The following is a 27,896-nucleotide window of genomic DNA, read 5'->3' as shown; positions in this document are numbered from 1 at the left end:
GTGTCCTGCTTTCCTTTGCTGGTATTGCTGTTTCCAGCAGGGAAATATTCACTTCAGATTTGGGGAGTAACTTGTCCCAGAGGTTAGGGTGGCTGTCCCTCAAAGTGTTTCTCCCTAGTCTCCTAGATTACACCCTCTTCCCACTGCTCCAGTCCTCTCATCTCTCCTTGTCCCCCAGAGGCCCGGGTGAGTGGTTGTGAGAGAGGTTTTCTGCGTAGTCCCTTTAAGAAGAATCATGGGTCTGAGAAATCAGTCTCTTTCTCACAAACAGTATCCTGTCTTGTTTCCAGCTAAATACTGTCTATACGCCTCTTCTAGGCTCTGGCGCTGCAGGCTGGGGCTCTGTTCCTGGGACTCAGGACCCTGCCCTCTCTGCTAAACTCACTTCCCACCATGCGAGTGTCTCCGGCTGTCGTTCGCTCCGGGTAACTGGGCAGCCCTCTCCACATTTCCGCTTTTCCTACCAGTCTCTGTGTGGCTTCTTCAGTGTTCCTTGGTTGAAGAGTCCTCTTAGTTTAGTCCAAAGTTGGTTTTTCCAGATGATGGTTCTTAAAATTAGTTTGTCATCCACTTTGGTTCTGGGAGGTGGAAGTTGGTACGTCCGCCTACTCCATCTCCATCTTGTCTCCGTCTTACTTCTCATTTTTAAAGCTCACTATAAAGTGACAGTAACGAAACCAATGTGGCAATAGATCAACGAATGAAAAGTCCAGAAATAAGTACTTACATATTTGGCCTGTTGATTTTTGAGAAAGCTACTAAGACTATTTATTGAAGAAAGGATTATCTGTTGAACTAATGATTCTGGGAAAATTGGATATTCATATGTAAAAAATTAACTTTCTCATAACAACCATGCACAAAAATTAATTCAAAATTAATTATGGACCTAAATGTAAGAGCTGAAATTATAAAATATGTAAAGGGAAGCATAGAAGAAATTTAATGACCTTAAATTAGGCAAAGAGTTGCTAGATATAACATCAGAAGCATGAGATATAAGAAAAAAATGATAAATTTGACTTCATTAAAATTAAAAACTTTTTCGCTTTAAAACACGCTGTTAAGAAACTTAGAAGACAAGCCACAGAGTAAATATTTTCAAGTCATATCTGATAAAGAACTGTATACAGAATGTTTAAAGAACTCTAACAGCTCAATAATAATAAGACAAATAAGCCAATGAAACAAATGAGTGAAATAACTTAAGGCATTTCATCATAAAAGACATGCAAATGATTAATTAAGCACATGAAAATGTACTTAACAGCTCTAGTCATTATAAAAATGCACATAAATAAAGTAAGGTGTTACTTCATGTTCACTGGGGTGCTTGTAAAAAATACAGACACTGTCTAGTGTCTAGGATGTGGAGAAGCAGGAACTCCCATACATTGTGAGAATGTAAAATGGTACACCCACCTTGGAGAACAGTTTGGCCATTTCTCTAAAAATTAAAGCAACTTACCATATGGTTCTCCAGAGGAACAGAACCAGTAGGATGTTTCTATATTTAGGAAGAGATTCTTTTATGAAATTGGCTCACGTGACTGTGGAGGTTTACAAGTCCAAAATCTGGTAGGGGAGGCCCGCATCCTGGGACTGAGGAAAGGTCTGCAGTTTGAGTGCAAGCCAGCCTGCTAGAAACCAAGGAAGAGCTAATGTTGCAGATCATGTCCAGAGGTAGTCTTCTGGGGAATTCCCTTTTGCTCAGAGAGGTGAGCCTTTTGTTCTATTTAGGCCCTCAGCTAATTGGATGAGGCCTCCTCACATTATGGAGGGCAGCCTGCTTTCTCAAATTTCACCAGTTTAAATGTTTCATCCAAAAATACTACCCCAGAATAACATTTGACTAAATATCTGGGCACTGTGTCCAGCCAACTTGACACATAAAATTAACCCAGCAATTTTACCTCACAATCTACCCAAGAGAAATGAAAATATATATCTACACAAAGATTTGTATGTAATTGTTCATAGTAGCTTTATTCATCATAGACAAAAATTAGAAACAACCCAAATGTTCGTGAACTGGTAAATAGACATACAAAATGTGGTATGCCCATGCATTGAAACACTATTCAGCAATTGAAAAAACATGAAAATACTGATACATGTTGTAATATGGATGAACCTCAAAAATATACTAAATGAAAGAGGCCAAATTCAAAAGACTAAAATGGTATGATCCCGTGATAGGAAATGTCTAGATAGGGGAGGTTTGGAGGTGGGAGAGGGAGTGACTGCACATGGACTCAAGGGAATGAAAAATGATGGGAGGGTCCTAAAATTGGATTGTAGTGATGATTACACCTCTGTACGTTGACCGAAACATCATTGAATTGTACATTTCTAACAGGTCAATCCCATGGTATATCAATTGTACCTTCGTAATGTAAAGTAAAGAGGGGACGATTAAAGTGGGACAGATGGGCTGAGGGTAGGACACACAATGTGTTTCATAAAAGCCCTTGTAAATACTTGAGGCATATCACAAATTTTGCTCTAAGCTCTCTCAAGAGACCTTTCATAACATGAGATTTGTTTTCTAGTTTTCACAAGATCAAAATTTATCAGCTGTTGTAATGCTGCAGTAAATATACTGGTGTTGGACACTCCTTCATTTTAAAAAGGGTGTTTACATGCACACAAACACCACAATTACATATACGTATGTATGTGTGTGTGTATATATATATATATATATACTGCTCATAAAAATGAGGGAATAGTTTATCGCTTCATATGAAGAATCTTAATGCCTAAAACTTGAAACTGGTACTACATCACTTCTATAGTTTGTTATTCAAAGCAGTCCCAGAGCCCTCGTAGTTTCAGTGAGAGGGAACAGAGGCATGACCTCTTAATGGAAGAGGTATCAGAGAATTTGTGACCATCTTAATCTACCACAGTCCACTCTCTGGTCATAAATGATTTACATTCCTCCTATATTCAAAAAATACCCAACCCCTTCTAAGAATTCTAAAAGTCTCATTTCACTATAGCTTTAACCTCAAGCTTAAGGTTCAGGATTTTGTCATTTAAATCAGGTCCAAATATGCAGGAAGCTCCGCAGGTATACTTCCTCTCGAGAGACAAGCTATTTACTCAATATAGATTGAAGAGTCAGGCATAGAATAACTGCAGTAAATACAGTGTTTCCGTAGTGTCATGGTGCACTTTTGACTGGTTACAGGAAAGCAACAAAAGACGACGGAAATGTGAAATCTGCACCAAATAAAAGGAAAACCCTCCCAGTTTCATACCTATTCAGTGCAGTTCGATGTGGGCTCACACACAGATTTTTTAGGACTCCTTAGGTAGCTATCCCGTATAGCTTCTACAGACTCATCACTGACTGATGGCCTACCAGAACGGGGTTTCTCCACCAAACTGCCGGTTTCCTTCAACTGCTTATCCCACCGAGTAATGTTATTCCTATGTGGTGGCGCTTCGTTATAAACGCACCGATATTCACGTTGCACTTTGGTCACAGATTCGAATTTAGCGAGCCACAGAACACACTGAACTTTCCTCTGTACCATCCACATCTTGACTGGCATGGTTGTGGGTTGCTCCGCTGTATACACGGTGTTACGTCATCATCTGCGCATGCGCACATGCTGCCACATCATCCTACAGAAACTGGGAGGATTTTCCTTTTATTTGGTGCAGATTTCACATTTCTATCGTGTTTTGTTGCTTTCCTGTGACCGGTCAAAAGTGCACCATGACTTTATGGACACACTGTACTTCAATTCAAAAATAGGGAACTGGAGGCAAATAGCTTTTACTGGTGCATAGTAGTTTTAAAATTCTGATGTTGTCAGTTCCTTTATTAGCACCAAATTTACTCCCTGGAAGTGGTCATTCATGGTTCTCTGCTTCACCCTATCAATTCTGAGTCATCCTTTTTCTGTAAAAATGGTTTATGTTTACAACTGGGTATCCTTTCCATCCTTGCCTCCTACCTTAGAGTTTAAAAGTCTAAAACCCTTTCATTCTCTATTCCTTTCAGTTCAATCTAACCTAATTCCTTTAAAAAACTTTGTCAGATTCCTGTGTATCAAAATTTAATCCACTCCTTTAGAAAGAAGCCACAGCCAAATTTGTTTTTGAGATAGTCCTTTTTTTTTCTACTTCAAACTGACAGGCAAGGTATTACAAGACAATACCCATAAAGTTCTTAAAAGATTTTTTTTTTTTTTTTTTTTTTTTGGTATTTTTCTGAAGTTGGAAACAGGGAGGCAGACAACTCCTGCATGCGCCCGACCGGGATCCACCCGGCTTGCCCACCAGGGGGCGATGCTCTGCCCATTCGGGGCATTGCTCCATTGCAACCAGAGCCATTCTAGTGCGCCTGAGGCAGAGGCCATAGAGCCATCCTCAGCGCCTGGGCCAACTTTGTTCCAGTGGAGCCTCAGCTGCAGGAGGGGAAGAGAGAGACAGAGAGGAAGGAGAGGGGGAGGGGTGGAGAAGCATATGGGTGCTTCTCCTGTGTGCCCTGGCCGGAAATCGAACCCGGAACTCCTGCATGCCAGACCCACGCTCTATCACGAGCCAACAGGCCAGGGCCCTTTTTTTTTTTTTTTTACACAGACAGAGAGAGGGATAGACAGGGACAGACAGACAGGAATGAAGAGATGAGAAGCATCAATCATTAGTTTCTCGCTGCATGTTGCAACACCTTAACTGTTCACTGATTACCCTCCTATATATGCCTTGACTGCTGGGACTTCAACAGACAGAGTAACCCCTTGCTCGAGCCAGCGACCTTGGGCTCAAGCCAGTGAGCTTTTGTTCCAACCAGATGAGCCTGCGCTCAAGTTGGAGACCTTGGGGTCTCGAACCTGGGTCTTCCGCATCCCAGTCTGACGCTCTATCCACTGTGCCACCGCCTGGTCAGGCAGAAGATTTTTCTTTTTGAGAGTCCAAAAGGAATGCCCTTAAGATTGCTAGAGCAGTTTTATCAAGAATCTAAGAGGCACACTGTTAAGGTTTTTAGAACTGAACTAGGTATAATTTTAAATCATTTTATAGTATCACCACAGTGTTTTATAAACACAATCTAGAGATTTCAGTCTGAAACTTGATAATTACTCTGAAGCTATTTTTCTATTTAGAGAGAATAGGGATAGGAAACTGTTCTTTTCAAAAAGAGCAACTCCTGGGTTCTTTATTTTTTCTCTAAATTTTGCTTGAACTATGAAACAGTTTTTTTTGTTAGCTCATCCTTCTTTATGCATGCCTTATCTTACATGACTAAAAGAGACTAATACCTTAAAACTTCAGTCTAGAAATCTCCTTAGCCAAATCTACCATTGTATTGGGCATATTTTCCTTCCTTTTTTTCATGTTATGCAAGGAACAGTGTTGTAAAGTTTCCACAGCAGTGTAAGAGGGGTTGTCATTTCTCCATCTATTAAACATTTTTACTGATATCCTTCAAGTCTTTCTGTGGCTCTTGCAACTCTGCTTACCAGGTGGTCCCAAAGCCAAAGTCACATGTTTTAAGAGTTTTGTTACAGAACCCTACTTCCATGTAACAGAATTTGTTATGTTTCTATAATTTGTTAAATAACTACCTAAAAACTTAAAATAGTAAAACAATGAAATTTTATTGTTATTCACAATTTGTGGGCCAGGGAAAAGGGCAGGCTTACCACAAGTGGTTATTCTTCCCCATGTAGCATCAGCTGAAGTTAGCTGTTGGTATTTAGCTGGAGAATGGACTGGTTTGGAGAGGCCAAGACAGCTTTCCTCACATTACTGATGGCTTAATAAGGAACAGCCAGAAGCTAATCTTAGCTGAGACTGTCAATCAGTGTGCCTGAACCTAGATTCTCCATACGGCAGTCTGACTGTAGTTAGTTTATGATGGCAATAGCACAACAAAACTGGAAGGAGGAAATATATGTATTCCATTACAGATTTCTTTTGTTAAATGTGAAATGGCATGATATTATTAAAAGTTAGATTGTAATAAGTTAAAAGGCTATGTTTTAAACATCAAGCAATCACCAAAACTACAAAAGAAGCAGGTATATATAATAAGCCAATAGTGGAGATAAATTGAAATACAAAACAACATTTAATGCTAGGAAAAGAAAGAAATAATAAGAAAGGAAGCAGAACAGATAGGGACAAATAGGAAATAGGATAGTTAATTCAAATTCAACCATATGAACAATTACATGAAAGGTAAATTCTTTTTTTTTATATAAATAAATTTTTATTAATCTTAATGGGGTGACATCAGTAAATCAGGGTACATATATTCAAAGAAAACATGTCCAGGTTATCTTGTCATGCAATTATATTGCATACCCATCACCCAAAGTCAGATTGTCCTCCGTCACCTTCTATCTAGTTTCCTTTGTGCCCCCTCCCCAACCACCACACTCTTGTCCATATCTCTTAGTCTCGTTTTTATGTCCCACCAATGTATGGAATCATGTAGTTCTTGTTTTTTTCTGATTTACTTATTTCACTCCGTATAATGTTATCAAGATTCCACCATTTTGTTGTAAATGATCAGATGTCATCATTTCTTATGGCTGAGTAGTATTCTATAGTGTATATGTGCCACATCTTCTTTATCCAGTCTTCTATTGAAGGGCTTTTTGGTTGTTTCCATGTCTTGGCCACTGTGAACAATGCTGCAATGAACATGGAGCTACATGTGTCTTTACGTATCAATGTTTCTGAGTTTTGGGGGTATATACCCAGTAGAGGGATTGCTGGGTCATAAGGTAGTTCTCTTTTCAGTTTTTTGAGGAACCACCATACTTTCTTCCATAATGGTTGTACTACTTTACATTCCCACCAACAGTGAATGAGGGTTCCTTTTTCTCCACAGCCTCTCCAACATTTGCTATTACCTGTCTTGTTGATAATAGCTAATCTAACAGGTGTGAGGTGATATCTCATTGTAGTTTTGATTTACATTTCTCTCATAACTAATGAAGATGAGCATCTTTTCATATATCTGTTGGCCATTTGTATTTCTTCCTGGGAGAAGTGTCTGTTTATGTCCTCTTCCCATTTTTTATTGGATTGTTTCTTTGTTTTTGTTGAGTTTCATGAGTTCTTTGTATATTTTGGATATTAGGCCTTTATCTGAGCTGTTGTTTGAAAATATTATTTCCCATTTAGTTGGCTGTCTGTTTATGTTGTTGTCAGTTTCTCTTGCTGAGTAAAAACTTCTTAGTCTGATGTAGTCCCATTCATTTATCTTTGCCTTCACTTCTCTTGCCTCTGGAGTCAAATTCATAAAATGCTCTTTAAAACCCAGGTCCATGAGTTTAGTACCTATGTCTTCTTCTATGTACTTTATTGTTTCAGGTCTTTTGTTTAAATCTTTGATCCATTTTGAATTAATTTTAGTACAAGGGGACAAACTGTAGTCGAGTTTCATTCTTTTGCATGTGGCTTTCCAGTTTTCCCAGCACCATTTGTTGTTGAAGAGGCTTTCTTTTCTCCATTGTATGTTGTTGGCCCCTTTATCGAAAATTATTTGACCATATATATGTGGTTTTATTTCTGGACTTTCTAATCTGTTCCATTGGTCTGAGTGTGTATTTTTTCTGCCAATACCATGCTGTTTTGATTGTCGTGGCCCTATAATATAGTTTGAAGTCAGATATTGTAATGCCCCCAGCTTCATTCTTTTTCCTTAGGTTTGCTTTGGCTAATCGGGTTTTTTTATAGTTCCATATAAATCTGATGATTTTTTGTTCCATTTCTTTAAAGAATGTCATAGGGATTTTGTTGGGAATTGCGTTAAATTTATATATTGCTTTGGGTAATATGGCCAATTTAATTATATTTATTCTTCCTATCCAAGAACAAGGAATATTTTTCCATGTCATTGTATCTTTTTCAATTTCCCTTAACAAGGCTTTGTAGTTTTCGTTATATAGGTCATTCTTTGTTATATTTATTCCTAGGGATTTTATTTTTTTTATTGGAATCGTGAAGGGGATTATTTTTTTGAGTTCATTTTCTAACTTCATTGTTGGCATATAGAAAAGCTATGGACTTTTGTATATTAATTTTGTACCCTGTGACCTTACTGTATTGGTTTATTGTTTCTAGTAATCTTTTTGTGGAGTCTGGGGTTTTTAATGTATAGAATCATATCATCTGCAAAAAGCGATACCTTTACTTCTTCTTTTCTGATATGGATGCCTTTTATTTCTTTCTCTTGTCTGATTGCTCTGGCCAGAACTTCTAGCACCACGTTAAATAAGAGTGGAGAGAGTGGACAACCCTGTCTTGTTCCTGATTTAAGAGGGAAAGTCCTCTGTTTAATGCCATTTAATATGATGTTGGCTGATGGTTTATCATATATGGCCTTTATCATGTTGAGATATTTTCCTTCTATACCCATTTTGTTGAGTGTCTTAAACATAAAGTTGTGTTGTATTTTATTGAATGCCTCTTCTGCATCTATGGATAAGATCATGTGGTTTTTGTTCTTTGTTTTGTTGATATGGTGTATTATGTTAACCGTTTTACGTATGTTGAACCGTTCTTGAGATTCTGGGATGAATCCCACTTGATCATGATGTATTATTTTTTAATATGTTGTATTCGATTTGCTAGTACTTTATTTAGTATTTTGGCATCTGTATTCATTAGAGATATTGGTCTGTAGTTTTCTTTTTTTGTGCCATCCTTGCCAGGTTTTGGTATGAGGGTTATGTTGGCCTCATAAAATGTGTTTGGAAGTTTTACTTCTTCTTCAATTTTTTGGAAGACTTTGAGTAGAATAGGAACCAAATCTTCTTTGAATGTTTGATAGAATTCACTAATGTAACCGTCTGGGCCTGGACTTTTATTTTTGGGGAGGTTTTTAATAGTTTTTTTCTATTTCCTCCCTGCTAATTGGTCTGTTTAGGCTTTCTGCTTCTTCATGACTCAGTCTAGGAAGGTTGTATTATTATTCTAGGAATTTATCCATTTCTTCTAGATTGTTGAATTTGGTGGCGTATAGTTTTTCATAGTATTCTACAATAATTCTTTGTATATCTATAATGTCTGTGGTGATTTCTCCTCTTTCATTTTGGATTTTGTTTATATGAGTCCTTTCTCTTTTTTCCTTGGTGAGTCTTGCCAAGGGTTTTCAATTTTGTTGATCTTTTCAAAGAACCAGCTCCTTGTTTTATTAATATTTTCTATAATTTTTCTGTTCTTCATTTTATTTATTTCAGCTCTGATTTTTATTATTTCCTTTCTTTGGCTAGTTTTGGGTTGTTTTTGTTCTCCTTTTTCTAGTTCCTTTAAGGCAGGGGTCTCAAACTCGCGGCCCGCTGAACAATTTTGTGCCGTCCGCAGACTAATCCACGAAGTTCAAAATATTTTGGATAAAATTAAGTAAGCCTAGCGGCCTACTTGTATTTGCCGAACGGCTGTGATCTTGCTCTGTGGCCCACATGCTGAGTTGAGTTTGAGACCCCTGCTTTAAGGTGTGAAGTTAAGTGGTTTACTTGGGCTCTCTCTTATTTGTTCATATAGGCCTGAAGTGATATGAACTTCCCTCTTATTACTGCTTTTGCTGCATCCTAGAGATTCTGATATGTTGTATTGTCATTTTCATTTTTCTGTATATATCTTTTGATCTCTGCGCTTATTTCTTCTTTGACGCATTCATTTTTAAAAGTATGTTGTTTAGTTTCCACATTTTTGTGGGTTTTTTTTCTTCTTTTTTGCAGTTGAATTCTAGTTTCAAGGCTTTATGATCAGAAAATATGCTTGGTACAATTTCGATTTTTCTGAATTTGCTGATGTTATTTTTGTGGCCCAACATATGGTCAATTCTTGAGAATGTTCCATTTACATTAGAGAAAAATGTATACTCTGTCGCTTTGGGATGAAGTGTCCTGTAGATGTCTTTCCTATCCAGGTGCTCTAGTGTTTCATTTAAGGCCAATATATCTTTATTGATTTTCTGTTTGGATGAATGATCTAGAGCCATCAGCGGTATATTGGGGTCTCCAACTATGATTGTATTTTTGTCAGTTTTTGTTTTTAGGTCAATAAGTAGCTGTCTTATATATTTTGGTGCTTCTTGGTTTGGTGCATGTATATTAAGGATTGTTATGTCTTCTTGATTCAGTGTCTCCTTAATCATTATGAAATGACCATTTTTGTCTCTGAGTACTTTTCCTGTCTTGTAGTCAGCATTATCCTATATGAGTATTGCTATACCTGCTTTTTTTGGCTGTTATTTTCTTGGAGTATTGTTTTTCAACCTTTCACTTTGAATTTGTTTTTATCCTTGTTGCACAGATGTGTTTCTTGTAGGCAGCATACATTTGGATTTTCTTTTTTAATCCATTCTGCTACTGTGTCTTTTTATTGGTGAGTTTAACCCATTTACATTTAGTGTAATTATTGACACTTGTGGGTTCCTTATTGCCATTTTATAAATTGCTTTCTGTTAGTTTTGTACCTTGTTTGATTGTTCTCTTTTCTTTTTCTCTCATTTTTTTTTGTTTGTTTGTATTCCATACTTTCCTCTGTTGCTACCTTTTTTCAGTCATGTGCTTCTGTGGTGGTTTTTTCAAGGGTGGTTACCATTAAGTAATGAAAAAGGTACCTACCATATTCATTGCAGTACCCTATCTTATGAGTGTTTCTGCACTCCATCGTCCTTTGCTACTGTTAATCTCTGTCCTCTCCCCTTTTTTTTGTTTTAGTTGTCACAGTTTAAATTTGGTTTTATTGTGTTCTTGGTGGAGCTTTTACTTGTGTTTTTGTTTGTTTTGTTCTTTGTATCTGGTTGGAAAATCCCCTTTAGTATTTCCTGGAGTGGGGGTTTTCTGATGATAAATTCCCTCTTCTTTTCTGTATTTGTGAATGTTTTTATTTCTCCTTCATATTTGAAGGATAGCTTTGATGGGTATAGTATTCTTGGCTGAAAGTTCCTCTCTTTCAGGACTTTAAATATTGGGGTCTACTCTCTTCTAGCTTATAGAGTTTCTGCTGAGAAATCTGATGATAATCTAATAGGCCTTCCTTTAAATGTTGTATTCTTCTTTTCCCTGGCTGCCTTGAGAATTTTTTCTTGGTCGTTGGTTTGTGCCAATTTCATTGTGATGTTCCTTGGAGTAGGTTTGTTGTGGTTAAGAAAACTCGGTGTTCTGTTTGCTTCTTGAATTTGAGGCTTTAGTTCTTTCTGCAGGCTTGGGAAGTTCTCATCTATTATTTTTTTTAAATATATTCTCCATTCTATTTTCTCTCTCTTCCCCCTCTGATATACTTACTATTCTCTAGGTTATTCTTTTTGATGGAGTCAGACAATTCCTGTAGGGCTTTCTCATTTTTTTTTTAAATTTTTGAGTCTCTCTTCTTATCTCTGTTGTGCCTTAAGTTGCTTATCTTCTATGTCACTAATCCTATCTTCTATCTGGCCTGTTCTATTAGCTAAGCTTGTTACCTCATTTTTCAGTTCATGAATTGAGTTTTTCATCTTTGTTTGATTTGTTTTTATAGTTTCAATTTCCTTGGTAATATATTCTTTGTGTTTGTTGAGTTGTTTACTGAGCTCCCTAAATTGCCTCTCTGTGTTTTCTTGTATATCTGAGTATTTTTAGGATTTCTATTTTAAATTCTCTCTTATTTAGCTCCGAGGTTTCCAATATATTAAATTTTTTCTCCATAGATTTTTCCACATCTATCTGTGCTACTTCTCTATCTTTTGTATCCATGATATTCGATTTCCTTTTTCTTATTGGCATCTGAGGGTGGTCTTGTTGATAGCTCTTTGTTTTCAGTATGTGGGACTCCAAGATGCTGCAAGGATAGATTTTTCTGTCTCTGGTTGATGAACTTGTTGAAATTTTGGGGAGATTTTTCGGTCGCGCTCCTCACGGCGCCATTTCTCTGACATCACCGAAAGGTAAATTCTTTAATGGCAGAAATTATCAGGTTATTTTAAAAAGCAAGACCTACAGTTGCATATTGTTGACAAGCAGTCCTTTTCAACTGTGAACACACAGGTTAAAAGAACAAGGATTTAAAAATATATACCATGAAAATATTAATCACTAAGGAAACTGGAGTATGTATATTATTATCAAAAAATAGGCTTTAGAACAGGGAATTTTTTACTAGCAATATTGAGAGATATTTTATAATGATTAAAAGTCAATTCATTGAAAAGTTACAATCCTAAGTGTCAATGAGCCCATAATAGAGCTTCTAAATACTTGAAATTAAAAATGACAGAAAAGATAGGAGAAATAGACAAAACTACAGTTGTAATTTATTTAAAATTTTTCTGTCTTGCTAATTGATAGATAAGTAGGCAGAATATTAATTTAAAAAAAGAAATACAGAATGACACCGTTAACCAAGGATTTGACATTTATAAAATACTGCACTCAATAATAACAGAATATTCATTCTTTTCAAGTACACATGGGGTTTTCATCAATGTGAATTATATGTTAGATTATAAAATAAGTCAATAGATTTTAAAGGGTTAAAATTATACAGATTATATTCTCTTACTATTATGAAATTGAATTACAAATAACTTACAATAGAATAGCTAAAACTACTCTTCCCACAATTGGAAATTAAACAATGCATCTTTAAATAAACTATGTTCAAAGAAAAATCATGAGGAAATTAGAAAATACTAAGAACTGTATGAATGAAAATCATACCAATTATTTATGTTGCTAAAGTGATGCTTAGAGGAAAATTGCTTTAAAATATGAACATTAGAAAAGGAGAAAGGTCTAAAACAAATTATCTACACTTTCACCCTAAGAAACTAGAAAAATAAAAGCTAAATAAACTCAAAGTAAGTATAAGATAGAAAATAAGTAGAAATTAATAAAATAGATTATAAAACAAAAAAATAAGTAGGGAAAGTTGATGGAAACAAAAGCTGTTTTTCTTCAAATATTTTTTTTAATTTATTGATTTTAGAGAGAGAGGAAGGGAGAGAGAGACAGAAACTTTTATCTGTTTCTATATGTACTCTGACTGAGATCAAACAAGCAACTTCAGCATGTTGGAACAATGCTGTAACCAACTGAACTACCCAGGGCCCAAAACCTGATTTCTACATACAAATATATATTTTTTTAAACAGTTCAGGTTATTCCACCCTGTTTAGTGACAGTTTGGTGATTTCTGTTTATTTCAATATGTAAGAGGTTAAAGCTACTGGCATCTTAAGGTTTAGGCTTAGAAAGTGGTATCATGTCCATACTTTTAATTGTTCAAAAAAGTCATAGAGGTTACCAAAATTCCAGGTGGGGGAGAGATATATCTGCCCATTTTACAATTAGAAAAGTTTTAAAATATTTTTGTCACTCTTAACTATGGTCATATTTTTGAAGACCTCAGAGAGCTATGAAAGCAAAGAGGACTAAATTAACAGAAATTCTAGAAATAGTAGAGCTCATGAACCAAAGTTGTTAGCAGTAATCTTTTCTGAGAGTGTTTGCCTAGAATGGACACTGACTAAACATAAAATTTGCTATGGAAGTGAGACTCCACTATGGGAAAGAAAAACCATCAGAGTTTTGATGGTCACATACTCTGGCATGGTAAACCTGAACATAGAGTCCTCAGACACAGAGTTAGTTTTCCCCATTGGTTGGTTGCTGAGCCTTGGGGCAGTGTGGGAGGCTGGTAAGGTGAGCTGGCAATATATAGTGAAGCCTTCTGCTGTCTTGCAGTGCTTAAGATAGTCTCCATGGATGGGGATAGAGTACAGATCCAATAAATATACAACTAATTTTACCTTTGACATCATTTGTACAGAGGTAAACTGATTATATTGCAGTGATCAAGCCCTCACTCTACCTGTTTAATAAAGGAAAAGATAGACCCTCACAGGGAGAAAGTAATATCAACCACAGTTTAATGGTTGTCATATTCACAATATGAAGAATACTCTAAAAAGTTATATGACATGTGAAAAGTTAGGAAAAACGTGTCCAAAGAACGGACAATAGAAGCGGATTCCTCAATGATACAGATATAGGAATTAACAAACAAGGATTTTATAATTGCTATAAATATGTTTAAAGAAATAAAGGATGAAGTTAACAAAATAGATGAAAAGATCAAGGATAACAATACTATAAAAACAATCAAATGACTATTCTAGAGCTGAAAATAAAATATCTGAAATTAAGATTTGAGTTTAAGAGAAAAATAGGCTTAGCAAAAAATAAATAACTAGAACTAGTGAATTCAAAGATAGTTCCATGGAGAAATATACAAGCTAAAGCACAGAAAGAAGAAAATAATGGTAAGAACAAAACAGGATAAGAGACATATGATATTAAGCATTTCATACAGCAATCCACAGGTTCAAGAAGCACAAGAAACCTTGTGAATCCTTAGCAAGAGTAATATAAAGGGCATCACACATAAAGATACAACATATCGAACCTTGGGAAGACAAGATATAAGAGAATATTTTAAAACAATCAAAAACAATAGACCACACTACCTTCAAAGAAGGAACAAGAGTGATTGCTGACTGTTCAATGGAAATTATTAAAATCAGAACACAGTTGAATGACATCCTTAAATTTTAAGTGCAGAAATAAAAAATACTTCCAACTGAAACTCTGTACCCAGAGAAAATAATATTTTTTAATGAAGGCAAAATAAAGATACTTTTGGACAAAAGGTGGGAGACTTTATCCCAAGTAGACCCATTGTACAATAATACACAAAAGAAATTATTCAGTCAGAAGAAAAATGATCCTAAACCTTGGGAAAATGAAAAGTTTAGGAAATAAATATGTAAGGAAATGTAAAATATCTCCAAATGTTAAAGCAACAATAATAATGTCTTGTAGGGCTTAAAATATATGTAGAACTACAATATATGAAAACAACAGACTACATCATGGACAGATGTAAGTGGAGATAAATGCACGTGTTTGTTCAGGAAGTGGTAAAAGTCAACTGTGATCAGTTATGAAAGTTTAATCTCTAGGATAATTGCTAAAAATTAGAAAAATGTATAAACAAAAGCTAAGAGGAAATAAAAATGTAATAATAAATTAGATTAATCAAAAAATAAAGGAATAAAAGAAAAAACAGATGTAATGATAGAAAACCAATCAGAAGGTGTTCTTAAATATCAGTAATTAATTACAGGTAAATGGGATAAATTCTCTAATTTAAAAAAGCCAAAAAATTTTGGACTAGGTTTTTAAAAAGACTCAACTGTATGTAGTTTAGGTAAGACATATTACATAAAGGGATATGGAAAGAAAAGGAAAGATAACTGCAAACATTACCTAAAAGAAATCTGATTTATTAATATCAGACAAAGTAGACTTTAAAACAAGAAGTATTATAAGAGACAAAGGGAACATTTTTTTAATGATAAAAGAGCCATTCTAATGGAAGACAGAACAGCTCTAAATTTATGTTAACAATATAATTTCAAAATATATAAAGCTAAAATTAGTAGGATAAAAAGAAGAAATAGATAAGTCACTATCATAACTGGAAAGTTTAGCAACCTTCTTTCAACCACAAATATAACAAGCAAGATTTTTTTTTAATTGTGAGATTACAGTATATTGAATATTTAAATAATACCATTCACCAACTTGACTTATTGGCCTATTATTGTCAGTGTTCTATGTATAGAACATTATTCCAAACAACTGCAGAATGCTCATTGTTTTCAAGTATCCCCAGGACTTTTACCAAAATAGAACATGTGCTGAGCCAAAAAGCAAGTCTCGACACATTTTAAAAGATTGAAATCATACAATGGTATGTTCCACAATAGAATTAAACTAGAAATAACAAAAAAGTTTTAAAAAAGACTGAAGTTGCTTTGAAGATATGCAACACACTTTTAAATAATCTATGGGTCAAAGAAATACAGCCACAACTAGAAAATATTTTGAAATGTATCAGTATTAAAACTTGTGAAACACAGTTAAAGTAATACTTAGAACTGTATAACTTTAAATGCACTTTTTTAAAGGTAAGGTTGAAAGTCAGTGATCTAACCTCCCATCTCATAAAGCTCGATAAAAAAGTACAAATTAATTTCAAATAAATTGGAAGACAAAGAAATAAGAAAGAAATAAAGAAGACAAAATAGGAAAAATTAACGGTATCAAAGTTGTTTCTTTGAAGATTAACAAAGTTGATAACCCCCTACTAAGAAAATAAAGAGAAAGCTCAAATTAGTATCATGGGTATAAAATATAAGTATAAAAAGGAAACAGTAGAGATCCAAGAAATATCTGATGGATAAGAGAATATATTATGAATAACTTTATGTCAACACTTTTGACAGCTTTATGTGAAATGGGCAAATTCCTTATAAAATACAATTTACCAAAATGACACAAAAAGAAGTAAAAATTAGCCCTGCACAGTGGTTGGAGCATTGTCCCACAGTGCCAGAATCACTGGCTTGATCCCAGGGTGATTGTCTCAATCCTGGGGGTGCCAGCTTGACCCTGAGGGTGCCAGTGTAAGCCCCAGTTAAGGTACATATGATAAGCAATCAGTGGGGACACATAAGTGGAATTCATTAATTGATGCTTCTTATTTTCTCTTTTTCCCTTTCTCTCTCTCAAAAAAAAAAGTTATATTAAAAAATAGTAAAAATTCTGAATAGTGCTCTATCTTTTATAGGCATTGAATCCATAATAAAAAAAAAGTCTCCAATCTCTAATAGTATTCTAAAACTGAATTAGGTCTCAGTAGTAGGTCTTTGAATGTTTTTAGGAAATTTAAAACTTCACTATGGCTGACAATTCTACACTCAACCCATTTCTATATAGTTTCTTTCAGATTGAGTTTTATTTATATTGCAACCCTTTTGTTGGAGACAAAATTAATTATATCATATATTTTTTCTTCCAGCTTCTGGCCCTTGAGAAGTAGACACAACACAGATTAGAATACAAATGTCAACTTCATCTGAAAAACTGGGTAAGAGAGTGTGCTTAGATCTGTATCTAGTCTTCATACCTCTTCAAATTGGGTTGACTTAATTTTCTCTATTGAGTTTACTACGTGGATGGGAGGAGAATATATGTAGGTTTGGGAAAGCAAGCTCTAAAAGAGAGTGAGAAACTGGTGACATATGTGGCCAGACTTTTACCCTCTCTCACCAAACAGGTAAGGCAGAGAGAGAGAGAGAGCGAGCAAGCACCTAGCAACCTGGGTGAAGCCCTACTATTACTCTCCCTTTTTGCACGGAGTCAGATCTACTCTACTCATCTGGAACCCATAATTCCACTGCTGACCTACTTCTGGTTCCTAAGTTTTTATATCTTTCATCTCTCCATAGAACTCCTTTTTCTTCTCCTCCCCAGAAATTTAAACTTGGTTATTTGTAAACAGTGCCATTTTTGTTTGTTTGTTTGTTTTTACAGCCATCTCAAGAAAAAATATTGACCTGTCCTATGCCTAGGTTTTATAGGAGGGCTGGTGTGTTCCCCTGCTCTCTCCTGTCAGGTCAGTGATTAGAGTGCCCCCTTTGAGCATCAGTTCCTTTTCTGATGCTGCCACCTCCCCTCCTAATTCTTGTTACTGGTTGACTTCAGGACTACAACTTCCTCAATTATGTCAGTGAGCATAAGATTTGAAACTCTCCTCTGGACCCCATAGCATGTAATTGTAATCTGTTTCTCCTAATTAATGTTTTTGAGTTTTTGATGCTCAGAACTCATTATTTTTTAACTTACTCAGTTCTGTCAACCAGAATCATTTCAAGATCTCAAACACTAAACGTTCCCCTTTCTCTTATCCTTTCCCCTCTTCTCTGGTAATGCTTTGTCCTCTCAAATTCATTTTTTTTTATAAATAAATTTTTATTGTAATGGGGTGACATCAATAAATCAGGGTACATATATTCAGAGAAAACATGTCCAGGTTATCTTGTCATTCAATTCTGTTGCATACCCATCACCCAAAGAGAGATTGTCCTCCGTCACCTTCTTATCTAGTTTTCTTTGTGCCCCTCCCCCTCCCCCTCCCCCTCTCCCTTCTTCTCTCCCTCCGCCCCCCGTAACCACCACACTCTTGTCCATTTCTCTTAGTCTCGTTTTTATGTCCCACCAATGTATGGAATCCTGCAGTTCTTGTTTTTTTCTGATTTACTTATTTCACTTCCTCTAATGTTATCAAGATCCCACCATTTTGTTGTAAGTGATCCAATGTCATCATTTCTTATGACTGAATAGTATACCATGGTGTATATGTGCCACATCTTCTTTATCTAGTCTTCTATTTTTTTTTTTACACTGATTAAAGCCTTTAAGCAAACTCTTGGCCAATACAGCAAGAATCCATAAAAGAGTAGTGTCCTTAACATGTTCACCAAGTCCAAGTTGGCCCCAACACCATGCCAAATCCCTGAAAAATGCAACCCAACCCCAGTTCAATCTGTTAGGAGCTGTCACAAGGAGCAGGAGTCCAGGAAAAGTCCACATCCAGGAAAAGTCCGCATGGCACTGGAATTGTTGTCATAATTCTATACTTTGCAGCTCATGTCCAAGTCCCAATGACTGCTGCTTCTAGCTGGTAATGATTCAGGTAGACTGGAAAAGCCATCTGCAGCATGTGTGGATATGGAGCTTATGTTCTCCTCTGCCTAGAGAGAGAACAGGCAGGTTGCTTTTCCCTGGAGCTCTGTGACTGTGGCTTGGTAAAGAGAACCTTGGGATACACTAAGCTGGGTGGGAAAGGTAGATTCATAATAGAAGTTGGCAAAAGGGGGAAAGAGAGCTCTAAATTAGGAGTAGGTCCCAGCCTGAAATATGAGTGGGGCATTGAGGTAGGAGGAATAAAGGAAAGACTATATATTAAACAAAGCAGCAGCAAATAGGACTATCAGCACCCACAACAGAGATCTTTGAGGGAAGAATAAAAAACCTGACTATTCAGGCAAGACATAGTTAAGTGGCCCTTGTGCAAATGAGATCAGTTTACCTGCTTCTTGGAAGAAATACCCTAGGCTTGTCCACAGTGTCATAGATGGGGCTGATGGCCCTGGGCACCTTCAGCCTTCAGTGGCAAACCCCAGCATTCTGGGCAAGGTTAGGTCATAGGTGGCTGGAGGAGACTGAACCCTCCCTTAGAGGAGTGAGGGGGAAGCCTACCTTCCAGTGTCCCTGTTTCCTCACAGCAGAGGCATATAAGTCTGGCAGGCTTTAGCTCAGTGTCCTTCCTTTCCACTATTGAAGCAGGACCCAGATGGCATCCTATGAGACCCCTTTGGGGCGTTGGAGCCGTTAAGGCTGTATGCTAAGAGCTGGTAGTTCCCCTGATCTCTATTGGGCTTTTTCTGCCTCTAGGTATCTTAAAAGCCATGCTCAGAAGATCTTGCTGAGGGGTTTGAGGATCCCTGTCCACCTATATAAATCCTTTCCATATATCTGGAGCTATTTGGAAAAAGACAAAACAGTGTCATTAGCTGGATCAAATAAAGAAAGTAGTAGTTTGCAGGAGAAAAAGATTTGGCGCCTCCTGTTCATCAGCATTGAAAAGAAATTTAAATTTTTTTTTTAAGTAAAAAGCATGATATGGTAGACCCGTAGGAGTTCCAGGATATGACTACCCCCTTTTAAATTTTTTTAAAATTGACCTTAAAATATTTGCTGGGTACACTTTAATAATACCTTAACTTTAAAGATTTTAAGAATGACAAAATACAGTAAATGCTTTTGCTCCATATGCAGGAGCATTTTCAGTTTAACCAGTTTAGGAAATCCAATAATAGAACAATGCATACAGACAATGAGCTATAACATGCTTAGCAGCCTTTCCTGTTCTGACAGAGGTTACTATAAATCCAGAATATGTATCCACTGTAACGTCGACATAGGACTGTTTGCCAAATGAAGGTATATGAGTAACATCCATTTGCCAAAGTTGTCCTGGTAGGATTCCTTGAGGGTTAACTCCAAATGAAGGGGCAGATTATAGTATTCCTTGGACAGGATTTCCCAATCTGCCATGCTGCTTCCCGAGAAAGTTGAAACTGTTTACACAGGGCTGCAGCATTCTGGTGATGAATAGTATGAGACTGAATTGCTCGATCTGTCATGGTTGCTCCAAATAATTTTCTTTTGGGTAGCTTGATCAACAAGGGCATTCCTAGGCCCTGGCCGGTTGGCTCAGTGGTAGAGCGTCGGCCTGGTGTGCAGGATTCCCAGGTTCAATTCCCGGCCAGAGCACACAGAAGAAGCACCCATCTGCTTCTCCACCCCTCCCCCTCTCCTTCCTCTCTGTCTCTCTCTTCCCCTCCCGCAGCCAAGGCTCCACTGGAGCAAAGCCACCCGGGGCGCTAAGGATGGCCCCGTGGCCTCTGCCTCAGGCGCTAGAATGGCTCTGGTTGCAACAGAGCAACACCCCAGATGGGCAGAGCATTCCCCCCTTATAGGCATGCCGGGTGGATCTCAGTAGGGCGCATGCAGGAGTCTGTCTGACTGCCTCCCCATTTCCAACTTCAGAAAAATACAAAAATACAAAAAAAAAAAGAAAAAGAAAAGAAAAAAGAAAAAAAGAAAGGGCATTTCCTTGTACTAAAGCTCCAGGGAGCATGGAGTGAGCTCGAGTATGTCCTATGAAACATGGAGCTCTATGTTGACATACAAGTCTTTGAAGAAGGAGGAACTGCTGAAATAGTTCATCAGCATTTGTCCCAAAGACAGCAGTCTTTATAGTGGAAACACCATAAGTAAATATTTGCTGTCTGTATATAGATTAAAAGGGGGAATATGGCAAATGCTGAAAAGCCATGATCATGGCATATAATTCTAGACTTGAGCTGATTTTAAGTTGACAGTTTCAGTATAAAGTTGTCCATTGATTTGCAAGAGCGATTTGCCATTTAGTGGAAGTTTCCCAGAACCATTGTTGTTGATCTTTTGAAAAAAGGAACAACAATAATTTTGAGGCTCAAAACCTATAAGCTGTAAGGATCGCCTTTGCCCCTTGATAATCCAGGAGGCAACAAGATCAAAATATGGAAGTGAATTCCATGGGCTATTAGATGGTTCAGTGTGCCCAAGCTGTAGCTGCTCTTGTACCAATTGAGCAGCTGCCTTTAGTTTCTCCTGAGAAAGGGGCCATTGGTCTACCCATACAGGATTATCTGATTTCCAAGTAATTGGGTCTGTACAATGCGTTATTGAGGTAACAGAAGCTACCAAGGCCCCTATGCTAAATTTTGATTTCCTAATCCACACCTTCTGGTATTGGGTGCCACTTCTATGCGGGTGAGAATTCCTCGCTGTTCTTTCCCTAGACCCTTGGTGGGCAAAAATCCCTGATCAAGCATCTGAGAACTGACTAAACCATTAGGACTGACAAGCAACACTCCCATATTCTTCAAAACATCTCTGCCTCACAAATTAATTGGCCATCCAGGGAGCACATAAAGCTTAAAAAATCCAGAATGACCTTCTTAATCTTCCCAATGTAGAAAACTAGAACTTTGTTGAGGGGATTTACTCTGCCCTATACCTTGTAATTCTGTGGCTGCTGCATGAGTGGGCCAGGAAGGAGGCCAGTGTAGCTTAGCAATAACAGATACATCAGCCCCAGTATCTAAAAGTCCTTTAAATTTATGCTCATTTATTGTTAGTTCCATTTCAGGGCGTTCCTGACCTATTTTTTTTTTAATCCAATTGGCAAAATCAGAGGAGCCAAATCACTAATTTTCTTGGGGCCCCTTTTGCAGGATGTGGCCTGAGAGGCAGAATTAGCATCCTTATGCTATTCTTCTAACTGTCTGAATTAACCATGAGACACATTCTTTTTTATTTAATTATTAATTTTGATGGCATGACATTGATAAAATTGTCTTCTGTCCCCTTCTAACTGGTTTTCTTTGTGCCCCTACCATCCCCCAACCCCCTTCCTCTCCTCCCCCCCAGCCTGTAACCCCAACACTGTTGTCCACGTTTCTGAGTCTCATTTTTATGTCCCACCTATGTATGGAATCATATAGTTCTTAGTTCTTTCTGATTTACTTATTTTGCTCAGTATAATGTTATCAAGGCCCATCCATGTTGTTGTAAAAGATCTGATGTCAGTGGCTGAGTAGTATTCCATAGTATATATGTCCCAAAGCTTTTTAATCCACTCGTCCTCTGATGGACACTTGGGCTGTTTCCAGATCTTTGCTATTGTGAACAATGCTGCCATAAACATGGGGTGCATTTCTTCTTTTCAAACAGTGCTATGGTGTTCTTGGGGTATATTCCTAACAGTGGTATAGCTGGGTCAAAAGGCAGTTCGATTTTTAATTTCTTGAGGAATCTCCATACTGTTTTCCACAGTGGCTGCACCAGTCTGCATTCCCACCAGCAGTGCAGGAGGGTTCCCTTTTCTCCACATCCTTGCCAGCACTTATTCTGTGTTGTTTTGTTGATGAGCGCCATTCTGGCTGGTGTGAGGTGATATCTCATTGTGGTTTTAATTTGCATTTCTGTAATCATTAGTGATGTTGAGCATTTTTTCATATGCCTATTGGCAATCTATGTGTCCTCTTTGGAGAAGTGTCTATTCATTTCTTTTGCCCCTTTTTTGATTGGATTGTTTGTCTTCCTGGTATTAAGTTTTACAAATTGTTTATAAATTTTGGTTATTAACCCCTTATTAGATGCATTGTCAAATATATTCTCCCATTTTGTAGTTTGTCTTTTTATTCTGTTCTTATTGTCTTTAGCTGTGCAGAAGCTTTTTAGTTTGATAAAGTCCCATTTGTTTATCCTGTCTTTTATCTCACTTGCCTGTGGACACAAATCAGCAAATATATTGCTGCTAGAGATGTCAGAGAGCTTACTGCCTATGTTTTCTTCTAACATGCTTATAGTTTCACGGCTTACATTTAAGTCTTTTATGCAGTTTGAGTTTATTTTTGTGAGTGGTGTAAGTTGGTGGTCTAGTTTCATTTTTTTGCAGGTAGCTGTCCAGTTTTCCCAACACCATTTGTTGAAGAGGCTGTCTTTACTCCAATGTATGCTCTTACCTCCTTTGTCAAATATCAGCTGTCCATAAAAGTGTGGGTTTATTTCTGGGTTCTCAGTTCTGTTCCACTGATCTATATGGCTGTTCTTATGCCAGTACAAGGTGTTTTGAGTACAGTGGCCTTATAATATAACTTGATATCCAGAAGTGTGATACCTTCCACTTTATTCTTCCTTTTCAAGATTGCTGAGGCTATTCGTGTTCTCTTTTGGTTCCATATAAATTTTTAGAATATGTGTTCTATATCTTTGAAGTAAGTCATTGGTATTTTAATCAGTATTCGATTGAATTTATAAATTGCTTTGGGTAATATAGACATTTTAATGATGTTTATTCTTCCTAACCATGAGCATGGTATATGCTTCCACTTGTTTGTATCTTCCATGATTTCTTGTATCAATGTTTTATAATTTTTCGAGTACAAGTCTTTAGTCTCCCTGGTTAAATTTATTCCTAGGTACTTTATTTTTTTGGTTTGCAATGGTAAAGGGGATTGATTCCTTGATTTCTCTTTCTGACAGTTCATTGTTAGTGTATAAAAATGCCTCTGATTTCTGAGTGTTGATTTTATATCCTGCCCCCTTGCCGAATTCATTTATCAGGTCTAGTAGTTTTTTGACTGAGACTTTAGGGTTGTCTATATACAATATCATATCATCTGCAAATAATGATAGTTTTACCTTTTCTTTTCCAATTTGGATGCCTTTTATTTCTTTTTCTTGTCTGATTGCTGTGGCTAGGACTTCCAGAACTATGTTGAATAAGAGTGGTGAAAGGGGACAACCATGCCTTGTTCCTGATCTTAAGGGGATTGCTTTTAATGTTTGCCCATTGATTATTATATTGGCTGTGGGTTTGTCATAGATGGCCTTTATCATGTTGAGGTATGTTCCCTGTATTCCCACTTTGCTGAGAGTTTTGATCATGAATGGGTGCTGGATTTTATCAAATGCTTTTTCTGCATCTATTGAAATTATCATGTAGTTTTTCTCCTTCCTTTTGTTTATGTGATGAATCACATTGATTGATTTACGAGTATTGTACCAGCCTTGCCTCCCCAGAATAAATACCACTTGATCCTGGTGTATGATTTTTTCATATATTGCTGGATCCGGTTTGCTAATATTTTGTTGAGGATTTTTGCATCTAAATTCATCAGGGATATTGGCCTATAATTTTCTTTTTTTGTGTTGTCTTTGCCTGGTTTAGGAATCAGAATTATGCTTGCCTCATAAAAGGAGCTTGGAAGTCTTCCTTCCTCTTGAATTTTTTGAAATAGCTTGAGAAGGTTTGGAGTTAGTTCTTCTTTGAATATTTGGTAGAATTCACTTGTGAAGCCATCAAGCCCAGGACTTTTCTTTTTTGGGAGTTTTTTGATAGCTGTTTCAATCCTATTTGTTATAATTGGTCTGTTTAGGTTTTCTGATTCTTCCAAATTGATTTTTGGAAGATTATATGTTTCAAGGAATTTATCCATTTCATCTAGGTTGTCTAGTTTTTTCGCGTACAGTTCTTCATAGTTTTTTCTTAAAATATTTTGTATTTCTGTTGTGTCAGTTGCTATTTCTCCACTCTCATTTTTAATTTTATTTATTTGAGTCCTCTCTCTTTTTTTCTTGGTGAGTCTGGTTAAAGGTTCATTGATCTTGTTTACCTTTTCAAAGAACCAGCTCCTGGTTTCATTGATCCTCTGTATTGTTTCTTTAGCCTCTATGTCATTTATTTCTGCTCTGATCTTTATTATTTCCTTCCTTCTACTAGCTCTGGGCTTTACTTGCTTTTCTTTTTCTGGTTCTTTTAGATACAGGGTCAAGTTGTTTATTTGAGCTTTTTCTAGCTTCTTGAGGTATGCCTGTAATGCTATAAACTTCCCTCTCAGGACTGCTTTTGCTGTGTCCCATAAATGTTGAATTGATATATGCTCATTATCGTTTGTTTCTAGGAATTTTTTAATTTTTTCTTAGATCTCATTGTTAACCCATTTGTTATTTAATAACATGCTATTTAGTTTCCATGTGTTTGAATGTTTTTCAGTTTTTCTTTTGTGGTTGATTTCTAGTTTAATACCATTGTGATCAGAGAAAGTGCTCGATATGATTTCAATCTTCTTAAATTTGTAGAGACCGCTATTTTGCCCTAACATTTGGTCTATTCTAGAGAATATACCATGAGCGCTTGAAAAGAATGGATATTCTGCTCTTTTAGGATGAAAGGTTCTGAAGATATCTATTAAATCGAGTTGATCTAGTATGTCCTTTAAGTCTGCTGTTTCTTTATTAATTTTCTTTCTTGAGGATCTATCTAATGATGTTAATGGGATATTGAAATCCCCTACTAGTATAGTATTGCTTTTGATCACGCCCTTTAAGTCCATCAAAGTCTGCTTTATATATTTAGGTGCTCCTATATTAGGTGCGTAGATATTTATAACGGTTATATCTTCCTTTTGGATTGCTCCCTTTATCATTACGTAGTGACCTTCTTTATCTCTAACTATAGTCTTTGTTTTAAAGTCCATTTTGTCTGATATAAGTATTGCTACCCCAGCTTTCTTTTTCATTCCTATTTGTGTGAAATATTTTTTTCCATCCTTTTATCTTCAATCTGTGTGCATCTTTTGATTTAAGGTGTGTCTCTTGTAGACAGCATATGTATGGGTCCTGTTTTCTTATCCACGCAGCTACCCTATGTCTTTTGATCGGATCATTTAATCCATTTATATTTAAGGTTATTATTATTATTATTATTTTTTTTTTTTCATTTTTCTGAAGCTGGAAACAGGGAGAGACAGTCAGACAGACTCCCACATGCGCCTGACCGGGATCCACCCGGCACGCCCACCAGGGGCGACGCTCTGCCCACCAGGTGGCGATGCTCTGCCCATCCTGGGCGTCGCCATGTTGCGACTAGAGCCACTCTAGCGCCTGAGGCAGAGGCCACAGAGCCATGCCCAGCGCCGGCCATCTTTGCTCCAATGGAGCCTTGGCTGCGGGAGGGGAAGAGAGAGACAGAGAGGAAAGCGCGGCGGAGGGGTGGAGAAGCAAATGGGTGCTTCTCCTGTGTGCCCTGGCCGGGAATCGAACCCGGGTCCTCCGCACGCTAGGCCGACGCTCTACCGCTGAGCCAACTGGCCAGGGCCTAAGGTTATTATTGATATGTAATTGTTTATTGCCATTTTATTCTTTAAAACTGTATTCCTCTTTGCTATATTCTTTTTCTCCTTTGATCTGTTTACAACAGGTCCCTTAGCATTTCTTACAGCCTTGGTTTGGTTGCATTGAATTCCTTGAGGTTTTTTTTGTCTATAAAGCTTTTTATTTCGTCTTCAATTTTAAATGATAGCCTTGCTGGATAAAGTAGTCCTGGTTGTAGGCTCTTGTGCTGCATTACTTTGAATATTTCTTGCCTATCCCTTCTGGCCTCAAGTGTTTCTGTTGAGAAGTCAGAACTCATCCTTTTGGGGGCTCCTTTGTAAGTGATAGTCTTTTTTTCTCCAGCAGCTTTTAGTATTTTTTCTTTCTCACTTAGCTTTGGTATTTTAATTATGATGTGTCTTGGTGTTGATTTCTTTGGGTTACTCCTTAATGGAGTTCTCTGTGCTTCCTGGACATATGAGATGTTTTCCTGCCTTAATTGAGGGAAGTTTTCAGCTATGATATGTTTGAACGAAGTCTTTATCCCATGTTCTTTCTCTTCTTCTTCAGGAACCCCTATGATGCGGATGTTATTTCTCTTCATGTTGTCACAGAGCTCTCTTAGAGTTTCCTCAGACTTTTTGAGTCTCTTTTCTTTTTTCTGCTCTGCTTCCGTGCCTTTATTTATCGTGTCCTCTATCTCGCTGGCTCAATTCTCCGCTTCATCCATCCTGCTTTTAATTCCTTCCATTGTATTCTTTATTTCAGATATTGTATTTGTCATTTCTGACTGATTCTTTTTTATTATTTCAATGTCTTTTTTTTATATTTGCTATCTTTATTTAGGTGTTCGTAATGACCATCTATTGTTCTAATATCTTTGAGCATCCTAACAATCGTTATTTTAAACTCTGCATCTGGTAATTTGGTTATATCTGATTCATTTAGTTCTTTTTCTGGGGATTTCTCTTGGTTCATTTGTGTTGCATTTCTCTGCCTCCGCATTTTCTCTCCATGGGAGTGGCTGTGATCACGTGCTCGGGTGCACAAGCCTTGCTGGCCTTGGCCTTTGCCCCGCCCCTGTGGATGGCGTTATGATCTGTCCTGAGGGCACTGGTGAGCACCTTTGCTTAGCTGCGGGTCTCCGCCTGTTTCCAGGCTTTCACCCCGCTTTTGCAGGAGGAGCCTGCTCGTGGAACGGCTGCTAGCCTTAGCTCTACCGGACGGGCAGGAACTCCGCCTGTTCTGGGCTTTTGGCTCCACCCCCGCTGGAGGAGCCGGCTCCCAAGTCAGGCCACAAGCCTGGGTTGCACGTGCGGGACAAGGCTGTGCTCCTCTGCCCTTGCTCAGGGGCTGGTCTCCACCCTTTCCGGGGTTCCCGCCGTTCTCCCGCAGGCTGGATTACAGGCTGCCAGCAGCTGGGCTTGACCGCTTTTGCACGCCCCCTCCTCCCCAGCCGGGCAAGACTGAGCTCACACCTGAGCCCAGTGGTGGCCAGCTGGCTTCCGCCTCTGCCAACAGAATCGCACTTACGCATCCCACTGCCGCCCGCCCTCCAGCGATCTCTTAGCCGCGTGGGTGCAGGCACTGCAGCTCAAACCCTAAGACTCACTACTGTAGCCCCGAAAGCTCCCTCCTTCTAAGCAACTCTGCTCTGAGTGCTGCGGGGAGCTTGTTTGGCTGGTGTCCTGCTTTCTTTTGCTGGTATTGCTGTTTCTGGGGAAAATACTCACTTCAGATTTGGGGAGGGACTCGTCC

At 37.5% G+C, this 27,896-nt stretch overlaps 1 protein-coding gene across 14 annotated transcripts in view; it reads left to right on the top strand.

The window, feature by feature from the left end:
• ZNF438 (zinc finger protein 438) overlaps positions 1 to 27,896 on the top strand; it is a 239,376-nt gene that overhangs the window by 101,504 nt on the left and 109,976 nt on the right. For 6 of the 14 annotated variants that reach the window (XM_066386887.1, XM_066386884.1, XM_066386883.1 and 3 more), the window contains 2 exons: positions 16,885 to 16,953; positions 17,400 to 17,481. In XM_066386887.1, the coding sequence (XP_066242984.1) occupies positions 17,430 to 17,481 (52 nt within the window). In that variant the 5' untranslated portion in view covers positions 16,885 to 16,953; positions 17,400 to 17,429. Of the gene's footprint in view, positions 1 to 16,884; positions 16,954 to 17,399; positions 17,482 to 27,896 lie in introns of those variants that run through there. The other 8 variants (XR_010751696.1, XM_066386893.1, XM_066386891.1 and 5 more) reach the window with 3 other exon arrangements.

This window comes from Saccopteryx leptura, chromosome 5 (genome assembly GCF_036850995.1).
Source record: "Saccopteryx leptura isolate mSacLep1 chromosome 5, mSacLep1_pri_phased_curated, whole genome shotgun sequence".
NCBI lineage: Eukaryota > Metazoa > Chordata > Mammalia > Chiroptera > Emballonuridae > Saccopteryx > Saccopteryx leptura.
Note: the sequence above shows the minus strand (reverse complement) of the source record. Positions and strands in the feature narration are given on the sequence as shown.